At 40.1% G+C, this 15,039-nt stretch overlaps 1 protein-coding gene across 5 annotated transcripts in view; it reads left to right on the top strand.

Annotated features, from left to right (window-relative positions):
- Window positions 1-15,039, top strand: part of COL14A1 (collagen type XIV alpha 1 chain) — a 268,310-nt gene that overhangs the window by 164,322 nt on the left and 88,949 nt on the right. For all 5 annotated transcript variants that reach the window (XM_030875687.3, XM_030875690.3, XM_060287056.2 and 2 more), the window contains 6 exons: window positions 6,665-6,804; window positions 9,668-9,791; window positions 9,983-10,126; window positions 11,311-11,475; window positions 12,062-12,100; window positions 12,280-12,418. In XM_030875687.3, coding sequence (XP_030731547.1) covers window positions 6,665-6,804; window positions 9,668-9,791; window positions 9,983-10,126; window positions 11,311-11,475; window positions 12,062-12,100; window positions 12,280-12,418 — 751 coding nt within the window. The remainder of the gene's footprint in view (window positions 1-6,664; window positions 6,805-9,667; window positions 9,792-9,982; window positions 10,127-11,310; window positions 11,476-12,061; window positions 12,101-12,279; window positions 12,419-15,039) is intronic.

Consider the following 15,039-nt stretch of genomic DNA (forward strand, 5'->3'; position numbering starts at 1 on the left):
TTAGCAGAGAGGCTGCCTAAAATCATAATAAGGCCACAGACATGCCAAAACACACCACCAGACGTGGACCTGCCCAACAGAAAAACAAGATCCAACCTCATCCACCAGAGCACAGGCACTAGTCCCCTCCACCAGGAAGCCTACAAAACCCACTGAACCAACTTTAACCACTGGGGACAGACAGCAAAAACAATGGGAACTACGAACCTACAGCCTGAGAAAAGGAGACCCCAAACACAGTAAGTTAAGCAAAATGAGAAGACAGAAAAACTAACAGCAGATGAAGGAGCAAGGTAAAAACCCACCAGACCTAATAAATGAAGAGAAAATAGACAGTCTACCTGAAAAAGAATTCAGAACAATGATAGTAAAGATGATCCAAAATCTTGGAAACAGAATAGAGAAAATACAAGAAACATTTCACAAGGACCTACAAGAACTAAAGAGAAAACAAACAATAATGAACAACACAATAAATGAAATTAAAAATTCTCTAGAAGGGATCAATAACAGAATAACTGAGGCAGAAGAACGGATAAGTGACCTGAAAGATAAAATAGTGGAAATAACTACTGCAGAGCAGAATAAAGTAAAAAGAATGAAAAGAACTGAGGACAATCTCAGAGACCTCTGGGACAAAATTAAACACACCAACGTTCGAATTATAGGGGTCCCAGAAGAAGAAGAGAACAGAAAGGGACTGAGAAAATATTTGAAGAGATTATAGTTGAAAACTTCCCTAATATGGGAAAGGAAATAGTTAATCAAGTCCAGGAAGCACAGAGAGTCCCATACAGGATAAATCCAAGAAGAAACATACCAAGACACATATTAATCAAACTATCAAAAATTAAATACAAAGAAAAAAATATTTAAAGCAGCAAGGGAAAAACAACAAGTAACATACAAGGGAATCCCTATAAGGTTAACGGCTAATATTTCAGCAGAAACTCTGCAAGCCAGAGGGAATGGCAGGACATATTTAAAGTGATGAAAGGGAGAAACCTACAGCCAAGATTACTCTACCCAGCAAGGATCTCATTCAGATTCAACGGAGAAATTAAAACCTTTACAGACAAGCAAAAGCTAATATAATTCAGCACCACCAAACCAGCTTTACTACAAATGCTAAAGGAACTTCTCTAGGCAGGAAACACAAGAGAAGGAAAAGACCTAAAAACAAACCCAAAACAATTAAGAAAATGATAATAGGAATATACATATCAATAATTACCTTAAACATAAATGGATTAAATGCTCCAACCAAAAGACATAGACTGGCTGAATGGAAACACAAACAAGACCTGTATATCTGTCTACAAGAGAGCCACTTCAGACCTAGGGACACATACAGACTGAAAGTGAGGGGATGGAAAAAGATAGTCCATGCAAATGGGAATCAAGAGAAAGCTGGAGTGGCAATTCTCATATCAGACAAAATAGACTTTTAAAAAAAGGCTATTACAAGAGAAAAGGAAGGACAATACATAATGATCAAGGGATCAATCCAAGTCGAAAATAAAACAATAGTAAGTATTTATGCACCCAACACAGGATCACCTCAATACATAAGGCAAATGCTAACCGCCGTAAAAGGGGAAATTGACAGTAACACAGTAATAGTAGGGGACTTAAACACCCCACTTTCACCAATGGACAGATAATCCAAAATGAAAATAAATAAGGAAACAGAAGCATTAAATGATACATAAAACAAGATGGACTTGACTGATATTTATAGGATATTCCATTCTCACATTCCATCCCAAAACAACAGAATACACTTTCTTCTCAAGTGCTCATGGAACATTCTCCATGATAGATCATATCTTGGGTCACAAATCAAGCCTTGGTAAATTTAAGAAAATTGAAATCATATCAAGTATCTTTTCTGACCACAATGCTGTGAGGCTAGGTATCAGTTACAGGAAAATAATCTGTTAAAAATACAAACACATGGAGGCTAAACAATACACTACTGAATAAGCAAGAGATCACTGAAGAAATCAAACGGGAAATAAAAAAGACACCTAGAAACAAAGGACAATGAAATCACGACACCCCAAAACGTATGGGATGCCGCAAAATAGTTCTGAGGTAAGTTTACAGAAATACAATCCTACCTCAAGAAACATCTCAAATAAACAACCTAACCTTACACCTAAAGCAGTTAGAGAAAGAAGAACAAAAAAACCCCAAAGTTAGCAGAAGGAGAGAAATCATAAAGATCAGATCAGAAATAAATGAAAAAAAAAATGAAGGAAACAATAGCAAAGATCAATAAAACTAAAAGCTGGTTTTTTGAGAAGATAAACAAAATTGATAAACCATTAGCCAGACTCATCAAGAAAAAAAGGGAGAAGACTCAAATCAACAGAATTACAAATGAAAAAGGAGAAGTAACAACTGACACTGCAGAAGTACAAAGGATCATGAGAGATTACTATAAACAACTCTATGTCAATAAAATGGACAACCTGGAAGAAATGGAAAATTCTCAGAAAAGCACAACCTTCTGAGACTGAACCAGGAAGAAATAGAAAATATAAACAGAGCAATCACAAGCAGTGAAATTGAAACTGTGATTAAAAATCTTCCAACAAACAAAAGCCCAGGACCAGATGGCTTCATAGGCGAATTCTATCAAACATTTAGAGAAGAGCTAACACCTATCCTTCTCAAACTCTTCCGAAATATAGCAGAGGGAAGAGCACTCCAAACTCATTCTACAAGGGCACCATCACCCTGATGCCAAAACCAGACAAAGATGTCACAAAGAAAACTACAGGCCAATATCACTGATGAACATAGCTGCAAAAATCCTCAGCAAAATACTAGCAAACAGAATCCAATAGCACATACACCATGATCAAGTGGGGTTTAATCCAGGAATGCAGGAACTCTTCAATATAAGGAAATCAATCAATGTGATAAACCATATTAACAAATTAAAGGAGAGAAACCATATGATCATCTCAGTAGATGCAGAAAAAGCTTTCATCAAAATTCAACTCCCATTTATGATAAAAACCCTCCAGAAAGTAGGCATAGCGGGAGCTTACCTCAATATAATAAAGGCCGTATATGACAAACCCACAGCCAACATCGTCCTCAGTGGTGAAAAACTGAAACCATTTCCTCTAAGATCAGGAACAAGACAAGGTTGTCCACTCTCTCCACTATTATTCAACGTATTTTTGGAAGTTTGAGTCACAGCAATCAGAGAAGAAAAAGAAATAAAAGGAATCCAAATCAGAAAAGAAAAAGTAAAGCTGCCACTGTTTGGAGATGACATGATGCTATACATAGAGAATCCTAAAGATGCTACCAGAAAACTACCAGAGCTAATCAATGAATTTGGTAAAGTAGCAGGATACAAAATTAATGCACAGAAATCTCTTGCATTCCTATACACTAATGATGAAAAATCTGAAAGAGAAATTAAGGAAACACTCCCATTTACCACTGCAAAAAAAAAGAATAAAATACCTAGGAATAAACCTACCCAAGGAGACAAAAACCTGTATGTAGAAAACTATAAGACACTGATGAAAGAAATTAAAGATGGTACAAACGGATAGAGAGATATACCATGTTCTTGGACTGGAAGAATCAACATTGTAAAAATGCCTCTACTACCCAAAGCAATCTACAGATTGCATGCAATACCTATCAAACTACCAGTGGCATTTTTCACAGAACTAGAACAAAAAATTTCACAATTTGTACAGAAACACAAAAGACCCCGAATAGCCAAAGCAATCTTGAGAAAGAAAAACAGAGCTGGAGGAATCAGGCTCCCAGACTTCAGACTCTACTACAAAGCTACAGTAATCAAGACAGTACGGTACTGGCCAAAAACAGAAAGATAGATCAATGGAACAGGATAGAAAGGCCAGAGATAAACCCGTGCACATATGGTCACGTTATTTTTGATAAAGGAGGCAAGAATATACAATGGAGAAAAGACAGCCTCTTCAGTAAGTGGTACTCAGAAAACTGGACAGCTACATGTAAAACAATGAAGTTAGAAGACTCACTAACACCATACACAAAAATAAACTCACAGTGGATTAAAGACCTAAATATAAGGCCAAACACTATAAAACTGTTAGAAGAAAACATAGGCAGAACACTCTATGATGTAAATCACAGCAAGATTCTTTTTGACCCACCTCCTAGAGAAATGGAAATAAAAAGAAAAATAAACAAATGGGACCTAATGAAACTTAAAAGCTTTTGCACAGCAAAGGAAACCATAAACAAGACAAAAAGACAACCCTCAGAATGGGAGAAAATATTTGCAAATGAATCATCAGACAAAGGATTAATCTCCAAAATTTACAAGCAGCTCATGCAGCTCAATATCAAAAAAACAACCCAATCGAAAAATGGGCAGAAGACCTAAATAGACATTTCTCAAAGAAGATATACAGATTGCCAACAAACACATGAAAGGATGCTCAACATCAATAATCATTAGAGAAATGCACATCAAAACTACAATGCAGTATCACCTGACACCAGTCAGAATGGCCATCATCAAAAAATCTAGAAACAATAAATGCTGGAGAGGGTGTGGAGAAGAGGGAACCCTCTTGCACTGTTGGTGGGAATGTAAATTGATACAGCTACTATGGAGAACAGTATGGAGGTTCCTTAAAAAACTAAAAATAGAATTACCATATGACCCAGCAATCCCACTACTGGGCACATATCCTGAGAAAACCATAATTCAAATATCCTCATGTACCACAATGTTCTTTGCAGCTCTGTTTACAATAGCCAGGACATGGAAGCAACCTAAGTGTCCATCAGCAGATGAATGTATAAAGAAGATGTGGCACATATATACAATGGAATATTTCTCAGCCTTAAGAAGAAATGAAATTGAGTTATTTTTAGTGAGGTGGATGGACCTAGAGTCTGTCATACAGAGTGAAGTAAGTCAGAAAGAGAAGAATAAATATCGTATGCTAACCCATATATATGGAATCTAAAAAAAGAAAATTGGTTCTGAAGAACCTAGGCCCAAGACAGGAATAAAGACGCAGACGTAGAGAATGGACTTGAGGACATGGGGAGGGGGAAGGGTAAGGTGGTATGAAGTGAGAGAGTGGCACGGACTTATATATACTACCAAATGTAAAATAGATAGCTAGTGGGAAGCAGCTGCATAGCACAGGGAGATCAGCTCGGTGCTTTGTGACCACCTAGAGGGGTGGGATAGGGAGGGTGGGAGGCAGATGCCAGGGGGAGGGGATATGGGGATATATGTATATGTATAGCTGATTCACTTTGTTATACAGCAGAAACTAACACACCATTGTAAAGCAATTATACTCCAATAAAGATGTTTTAAAAAAAAAAGAAACAGAAAAGAGTACACAGAAGAAAATTAAAAACACAATTTCATATTCCAGGCGTAATTCCTTCCTGTATTTTGATGTATATTCTTTTTTTTTCTTTGTTGTATTAAGTATGTTTTTCAATTTTAGTATGTTTTCAAATAGATTTTGCTCTCATTTCGAAGGTAAAACCTAATCTAGATTTTGTCTTTCCTTGAAAACAGAACACCCGGTTTTCTTTTGTAAGCTATAATTATAGATCTTGTGGTCCCCTTCAGCTTCAAATTCAAACCATAAATATGTAAAATGTTATACATCGTGGAACTCATGAGAACAACCTCACCACATCCTTATTGTCCCTCAAGTACTAACTCAGAGATGATTTATTTTACATCGTAAATAACTTTAAGGGAATAAAGTTCCACTTAATAAAATAAAAGTCAAGTAAATTTTTTTTCCTAAAGAAAGGTGAAAGGTACATTAGCTCACAGAATATTTGTGTGCAAATGGCCTAAGATAAAAAGGTTCAGATTATTAAAGACTAAATTGTTTGTTTCATCATAAAACAGAGTTAACCACCGTGGTCTACACTAATGAAGGGGAAGAGAGGCATAGATAATCTGAAACAGCACGTGATACAAGACTATTAAAAAATGCTTTCAGTGGAATAGGTTTTTGTTAATGTGATTTTTGCCTGTTTTTCAACATTGATATCAGTATTACCTGCTGATAAAAGTTTCCCTGAGCTGGCATAATGTGCATTTCTTGATATGCATCACTGGGTGTCAGAAGGGCATAGACAGGATTTCTGAGCAAGGCTGGAATTAAAGTTTGCTTATGGCCTCCGTCCAAATGCATATCAAGTTTTAGATTAATCTGCTTCCATTGTGTGGTATGCCTTCCTCCTGGAAGCTGAATCTCTCTCACATTGTTAATTCAATCAGCAGAGGGCAGGGTGCACAGAGTGGTAGCTTGGATTTCCTTCTAATCAGTAGGCACTAGAGTGTTTGCTGATGCTTCTGTCTCTAAATCACTTTAGTTCTACACTTTTCATTCTTCCCATTTCTGTTCTTTGGGGCTGAGATTGGTAGATTTTTTTCTCTTTAATTCCACACATTTGATTGAAGCTTCTTTGTCATGACTAGGAAACTTGGGTGTAGGAGAGCCATGATGGTCATGAGCAAGAGGTTGGAGTAAGATGTATATCTTTCCTTCGGGCTGTAGCTACCAGAGGGAAACCATTATCTGCTTTGTTGGTGTCATAACTATTGTGTTTTCCCCTTTTCCCTGATTCAAAATTAATTCTTGGTCTCCAGTATGTAAAGCTGCCAAAGCCGACCTGGTGTTTATGGTGGATGGATCCTGGAGTATTGGTGATGAAAATTTCAATAAGATCATTAACTTCCTGTATAGCACTGTTGGAGCTCTGGACAAGATAGGTGCAGATGGAACTCAAGTAAGGCTGATAGATCAATCATTAATTCATTCTATGCATGAAAAAATTATTCCAAGCTCTTATTATGGCTACTTGTCAGGGAATATGGGTAAAGAACTATCCTGATTGGATCCAACCCTAAATGAGAGTATAGACAAGTCTGAGTTTAGAAGCAGCTTACTGGTGTGTGACAGAGCTTGAGAAGAGGCTAATCCTTAAAAGCGCTTGAGTTCAGCAAACTAAGACAGGTTAGAATGACCATGTCAGCAGATGTGTCTTCTATATACTAGGATAGAGTCTCTCTCTAAAGGAACATCCAATGTTTTCTTTGCCCTCGAGGATGTTAAAATCTTGAAAGAGAGAGGTCATCATCACAAATTACTACAGAACAAGTAGAACATAGAAAACTAATTTATTCATTCAACAAATATTTATTGAGAACTTATTTTGGTTAGGTACAGTACTGTCATAATGGGTATGACAGACATGTCCCTAATTTCATGTTGCTCATATTCTTTTTTTTTTTAAATCTCAAGACGATAGTATATTTTATTTATTTATTTATTTATTCATTCATTCATTCATTTATTTATTTTTGGCTGAGTTGGGTCTTTGTTGCTGTGCGCAGGCTTTCTCTAGTTGCGTCGAGCGGGGGCTACTCTTCGTTGTGGTGCGCGGGCTTCTCATTGCAGTGGCTTCTCTTGTTGTGGAGTACCGGCTCTAGGCATGCGGGCTTCAGAGTTGAGGCACGGGGGCTCAGTAGTTGTGGCTCACAGGCTCTAGAGCGCAGGGCTCCGCGTCATGTGGGATCTTCCTGGACCAGGGCTCGAACCTGTGTCCCCTGCATTGGCAGACGGATTCTTAACCACTGCACCACCAGGGAAGCCCGCTCATATTCTTAAAGGTAGGGAGAGGAGGAGGATGAGAGACAGATACAAATTGGCAAACAAATAAATTCACAAGGTAGGGATGCAAGCTTTCGACCTGAGATTTAAATTTACCAAAGTTTATTTTAAACTGAGTGATCCACAGAGTCTTCTTTGAGGAGGTGGCGTCTGAACTGAGATGTGAGTGATGCTGAGAAGATTTGAAAGTAGAATTTCCAGACAGGGAAAGTAGTAAGTCAGAGGGCCTAAGTCAAGAATGAGTTTTGAGGCTTCAGGTGCTAAAACTTGGGGCTGGAATATAATGGATGAGCATGTGGGGGGGCTGGGGGGTGAAGAAGAGGTGGAAGAAGTAGACAGAGCTAGATCACCTTGAGTCTTATGACCCACTGAAGAAGTTGGGTATCATCCTAAATACACTGGGAAGCCACTGGGAAGTTTTAAGGAGAGAAGATCTGATATGCTTTTTTTTTTTTTTGCTGTACGCGGGCCTCTCACTGTTGTGGCCTCTCCCGTTGCGGAGCACAGGCTCCGGACGCGCAGGCTCAGCAGCCATGGCTCACAGGCCCAGCCGCTCCGCGGCATGTGGGATCTTCCCAGACCGGGGCACGAACCCGTGTCTCCTGCATCGGCAGGCAGACTCTCAACCACTGCGCCACCAGGGAAGCCCCTGATATGCTTTTTAAAAAAGATCATTCTGACTGCTTCGTGGAGTGTGAGTACTAATAAAGGTGAGAGTGGAAGTGGAGAGACCACCTGGGATGCTGCTATCATGGTCCAACACAGAGATGATGGAGGCCTGGGCTAGGGTGGTAGCAGTGAGATGCTCTGAAGTGAACAGATTGAAAATATGTCTTGGAAGAATGGCCGAGAAAACTTGGATGTAAGGGGAACCAGAAGAGAAGAATAGATAAAATGCTCAGGCATTTCAGGGAGGGCGAAATTTGTTTTGAATAGAGGTTTCCTAAAGATGATGACATTTGCAATAGACCTTGATAGGCTGGTAGAAAGTGAAGGCTCACAAAGCCAAAAAGAAGCCCTTTCATAATTCTGAAAAACAAACAAAAAATATAATAAATTTAAAATGTCCCCGAAGTTGCACAGGAATAGAAGCAAATTGTAGGAAATGAAGCCAGGATGGTTTATACTGCAGTGATTCAGAACACAGATTTTAAAGTAGAATTACCTGGCTTCAGCTGTTGGTTCTGCCAGTGGCTACTCTAGTAATCTTGGGTACATTACTTGGCTTTCTATCCCTCAGTTTCCTGATCTGTAAAATGGTAGAATAGTAGTAATTATTTCATAGGTTTGTTTCATAAAGAAATCCTTGGAAATAGTCCAACTTCAATTGTTTCTCTGAACTTTGTCAAGTTAGAAGATCTAGGCTGCCATTTTCCCATCTGTCAAATGAGATGGCAAAAGGTCTTCATGCTTTAGGGAGAGATTTTTAAAATAAAGTACTTCCTGAAAAGTACTTTGTTAAGACGTCGTCAGATTTGGTATGTAACTTGTATGGTTTAAACCAAGGAAATTGTGGACTGGGTTAAAAAAGAAATTAAAACTGTAGTTGTAGGACTTCCTGGTGGTGCAGTGGTTAAGAATCCACCTGCCAATGCAGGGGACACGGGTTTGAGCCCTGGTCTGGGAAGATCCCACGTATCACAGAGCAACTAAGCCTGTGTGCCACAACTACTGAGCCTGCGCTCTAGAGCCCTCGAGCCACAACAACTGAAGCCCGCGTGCCTAGAGCCCATGCTCCGCAACAAGAAAGGCCACTGCAGTGAGAAGCCCACACACCATAACAAAGAGAAGCCCCCGCTCACCGCAACTAGAGAAAGCCTGCATGCAGCAACAAAGACCCAACACAGCCAAAAATTAAAAATATAAATAAATTAATTAATTAAAAAAAAACTGTAGTTGTAATCATGCTGTAGTGTGTGCTCTCTGGCAGAGAGGAAGTCTACAATATACATAAAAATGAACACACCTTCTCTCTCTAGGTTGCAATGGTCCAGTTCACTGATGACCCCAGGACAGAATTTAAACTTAACTCTTACAAAACCAAAAAGACTGTTCTTGATGCAATTAAACATATCTCGTACAAAGGAGGAAATACAAAAACAGGTAAGACCACAAGAAGCCCAGGTAAGACCCGAAATAATTATTACTAATTACTGAAATGACTTCTTTTTGAAGCATAGTAATATAGATTTTTTTAAAAAAAGGTTTTTCATTGACTTAAGAACTTCATTCCCACTCTTCCATCTCTAGCAAGGGAGGAAACGAAATTGAATTGTTGCCTTCCTTTGTTTCAGGAAAAGCAATTAAGCATGTCCGAGATACCTTGTTTACTGCAGAGTCAGGAACCAGAAGAGGCATCCCGAAGGTCATCGTGGTTATAACTGATGGAAGATCACAAGATGATGTGAGCAAAATCTCCAGGGAGATGCAATCAGATGGTAAGTTTTACACAGATAAGCAACAGTGGCTACCAATAATACCGTTAGCCTTGTTTTCTGTATAGACATTTATAGGCTACATCAGCATGACTAAAGTGTTTCTAAATCTTTCTTAATATTAACTGGACAATGTGATTTTTAAAAGTTTCCAGGTTACAAATCTATGATTTTGCTGTATTTTCTCCAGTACTTTTGTTACATACAGGATGCCCTATATAAGCAACTCCATCAATTAAGTGCACTATAGGACTTCCTTGGCGATCCGTTTGTTTAAGATTCCATGCTTCCACTGCAGGGGGCACAGGTTCGATCCCTGTCATGCTGTGTGGTCAAAAAGAAAAAAAAAGGAAAAGAAAAGAAAATTAAGTGCAATACTATGAAAAGGACCAGGGGAGGGAAACTGATCACAGAAACTCCTCAGCCTTTGTTCTCCATTTGTAAAATGGAGAACACAAAATGTGAAGATTGCATTCTATAAGATCTGTATGAGCAAAGACTAGCTTAGTATGTATTTGCCGAGCATTGAACTGTGACCCACCTCAGGCTTCTAAGCCTGTAATATCTCAGTTTCTACTTCTGAAAATGAAACAAAACAAAACCAAAAAAACCCAAAACTTCTTTTGTTTCAATTGCACTTTTTCCCATAAATACTAAAATCATTATTAAAAATATGCAAAAATAAAGATGTTACTCAAATGGTAACTATTTTGTCTCAAACACTGACTCTCTTAAGCTTCTTTAAAGTGGAAACTTTCGGGGCTTCCCTGGTGGCGCAGTGGTTGAGAGTCTGCCTGCCGATGCAGGGGACACAGGTTTGTGCCCCTGTTGGGGAAGATCCCACATGCCACAGAGCGGCTGGGCCCGTGAGCCGTGGCCACTGAGCCTGCGCGTCCAGAGCCTGTGCTCCGCAACGGGAGAGGCCACAACAGTGAGAGGCCCGCATACTGTGAAAAAAATAAATAAATAAAAATAAAGTGGAAACTTTCTTTAGGGGATGATGGGTTAATTATCATAGAGTAAATTATGTGCATGCAGAATTCTGAAGAACTGTAAAGAGTGCATTATCCACCCCCACTGGCCCTCCTAAATAAACATGTTTTAAATATTTGGACGTGTCTCATATTGCATTGTTTGTTTTTGCTGCGATTTAAAGTCATCAGAAATCTGTTCCCCTTTTACCACAGGCTACAGCATTTTTGCAGTCGGCGTGGCTGATGCAGATTACTCAGAGTTGGTTAGCATTGGCAGTAAGCCCAGCGCCCGGCATGTCTTCTTTGTGGATGACTTTGACGCCTTTAAGAAAATTGAAGATGAATTGATTACTTTTGTCTGTGAAACCGCGTCAGCAAGTTAGTTCTTTGGAATTTGCACTTACATTGCTTAAATGCTGAGATATTTATACCAGTTAAATAATGAATACCATCCTGATCCGAAGGGAGAAAATTGACTTGGAGAAGCTATTTGTTATGCAGACATTAAGTTTTGTGGTTTCAAGCATATGGGAAGTAAACCTTACCTCTCCTTGGTTCAGGGTTTTAGGTTGATAAAGACTTTCCCTAAAAAGACGAGGGTCTGTATTTAAAAGCAACTCTCTTGAACAGCTATAGCAGATAGTTTTCAAAAATGTGTTAAGTCTGCTCATCAGGGTAACACATTAGAAGTGGGACTTCTCCCAAGACATGCTATCAAGTGACCACCATCGATTTTAATGGACCCAGGAGAGGAGAAGGAAGTTGGGACCCTTTGGTTTTAAAACGAAAAGTGAGAGTGTTTCAGTCTTTACGAATCCACAGAAAGCTGTAGCCACATGTGGTGTGGATTCCCTCCACAACTGACTTCCGTCAAGATTGTTAGCTTCCTGTTCTCAGGACAAGGAAAGAATATGTTTGGAAAATATCTGAATTAGGGTTTTATCTTGTTTGTTTTGTCTTCCAGCCTGCCCACTGGTGCATAAGGATGACATTGATCTTGCAGGTATGCCATTTCACAAATTTTCCAAATACAAATATATTAAATAACTCCCATTTTGGGTCCAGATTTTTTCATCCTTAATAGACTAATTTTGAAATTTAAAATCCTAAAGTGCCTGTTTATTCTTTTTCTCTATCCCTGTTTTTTTTCTTTTTCTTTCTTTCTTTTTTTTTTTTTTTAAGGTTTTAGGATGATGGAAATGTTTGGTTTGATTGAAAAGGAATTTTCATCGGTGGAAGGGGTTTCTATGGAGCCTGGTACCTTCAATGTGTATCCTTGTTATCAACTTCATAAAGATGCCCTGGTTTCCCAGCCAACCAAGTATGTTTCTATTGCAAGATACTAAAGTCAATTATTGTTTATTATATCGCACTGTGGAAATGATATCAACTAGAAATATGCTGTAATAATTCCCAGCAGGATTTTCCATGATGGATAGAGCAGATGATGTTTAGATTTCTTTAAAAATGTTAGACCTACACATAATGCTGCTTGAACTTTCATATTTGTTCATCTCAGAAAAATATAAAGATAGTTAGTACTTACATAACACTACCACAGACCAGGCATTGTTCTAAATGCTAGTAACTCACTCAAACCTCCCAATAACTCTATGAAGTAGAGTCATTTATTATCTTGGTTTTATAAATAACAAAACTAAAGCATAAAGAAGCTAAATGACTTGAGTGAGATCACATATTTTGTTGAAGACCATGCTGGGATTTGCACCTGCAGATCCCAGAATCCACACCCTGAACCATTTTAAGATAGTGCCATGAATTCAGATGGTTTTTATCCTGGAGAAGTCACAACAGCAACTCCATATAGTTGATGTAAAAATCACATTATTGGGGGGACCTTCAAGATAGTGGAGGAGTAAGACAAGGAGATCACCTTCCTCCCCACAAATACATCAGAAATACATTTACCTGTGGAACAACTCCTGCAGGACACCTACTGAATGCTGCAGAAGACCTCAGACTTCCCAAAAAGCAAGAAAATCCCCATGTACCTGGGAAGTGCAAAAGAAAAAAGAAAAAACAGACACAAAAGAGTAGGGATGGGACCTGCCCCTCTGGGAGGCAGCTGTGAAGGAGGAAAAATTTCCACACACTAGGAAGCCCCTTCACTGGTGGAGACGGGAGGTGGGTGGCGGGGAAGCTTTGGAGCCACGGAGGAGAGCACGGCAACAGGGGTGCAAGGGGCAAAGCGGAGAGATTCCCGCACAGAGGATCTGTGCCGACCAACACTCACCAGCCTGAGAAGCTTGTCTGCTCACCCGCCGGGGTGGGCGGGGCTGGGAGCTGAGGCTTGGGCTTCAGTCGGAGCGCAGGGAGAGGACTGGGGTTGGCTGTGTGAACACAGCTTGAAGGGGGCTAGTGCACCACAGCTAGCCAGGAGGGCATCTGGGAAAAAGTCTGGACCTGCCAAAGAGGCAAGAGACCATTGTTTCAGGGTGTGCGAGGGGAGGGGTTTCAGAGCACTGCCTAAACGAGCTCCAGAGATGGGCACGAGCTGTGGTTATCAGCGCGGACAACAGAGCCGGGCATGAAATGCTAAAGCTGCTGCTGCCACCACCAAGAATCCTGTGTGCGAGCACAGGTCACTATCCACAGCTCTCCTCCTGGGAGCCTGTGCAGCCCGCCACTGCCGGTCCCGTGATCCAGGGACAACTTCCCCGGGATAACACACAGCCCGCCTCAGGCTTTTGCAACGTTACACTGGCCTGTGCCACCGCAGGCTTGCCCCACATTTTGTACCCCTCCCAACCCTGGCCTGAGTGAGCCAGAGCCCCCTAATCAGCCGCTGTTTTACCCCCTCCTGTCTGTGTGGGAACAGATGCCCTCAGATGACCTACATGCAGAGGTGGGTCCAAATCCAAAGCTGAACCCCAGGAGCTATGCAAACAAAGAAGAGAAAGGGAAATCTCTCCCAGCAGCCTCAGGAGCAGTGGATTAAATCCCCACAGTCAACTTAATGTACCCTGCATCTCTGGAACACCTGAATAGACAACAAATCATCCTAAAATTGAGGCAGTAGACATTGGGAGCAACTGTAGACTTGGGGTTTGCTGTCTGTGGCTGATTTGTTTCTGATTTCTAGGTTTATCTTCGTATAGTTTTTAGCGCTTGTTATCATTGGTGGATTTGTTTATTGGTTTGGTTGCCCTCTTCTTTTTAAATTATTATTATTATTTTTAATTTATTATTATTTTTTCTTTCTCTTTTTCTCCCTTTTCTTCTGAGCTTTGTGGCTGACAGGGTCTTGGTGCTCTGGCCTGGTGTCAGGCCTGAGCCTATGAGGTGGGAGAGCCGAGTTCAGGACATTAGACCATCAGAGAGCCCCTGGCCCCATGTAATATCAATCGGCGAGAGCTCTCCCAGAGATCTCTGTCTTAACGCTAAGACCCAGCTCCACTCAACGACCAGCAAGCTTCAGTGTTGGATGCCCCATGCCAATCAACAAGCAAGACAGGAACACAACCCCACACATTAGCAGAGAGGCTGCCTAAAATCATAGTAAGGTTTTACTATGTGAGTTTTGTTTACCCCAAAACACACCACCAGACGAGGTCCTGCCTCCCAGAAAGACAAGATCCAGCCCCACCCACCAGGACACAGGCACCAGTCCCCTCCATCAGGAAGCCTACACTAGCCACTGAACAAACCTCATCCACTGGGGCAGACATCAAAAAAATGGGAACTATGAACCTGCAGCCTGCGAAAAGGATCCCAAACACAGTAAGTTAAACATAATGAGAAGACAAAGAAATATTCAGCAGATGAAGAAGCAAAGTAGAAACCCACCAGATGAAATAACTGAAGAGGAAATAGACAGTCTACCTGAAAAAGAATTCAGAATAATAATAGTAAAGATGATCCAAAATCTTGGAAATAGAAGGGAGAAAATAGATGAAACATTTAACAAGGGCCTAGAAGAAC

Source organism: Globicephala melas, chromosome 17 (genome assembly GCF_963455315.2).
Source record: "Globicephala melas chromosome 17, mGloMel1.2, whole genome shotgun sequence".
Classification (NCBI taxonomy): Eukaryota; Metazoa; Chordata; class Mammalia; order Artiodactyla; family Delphinidae; genus Globicephala; species Globicephala melas.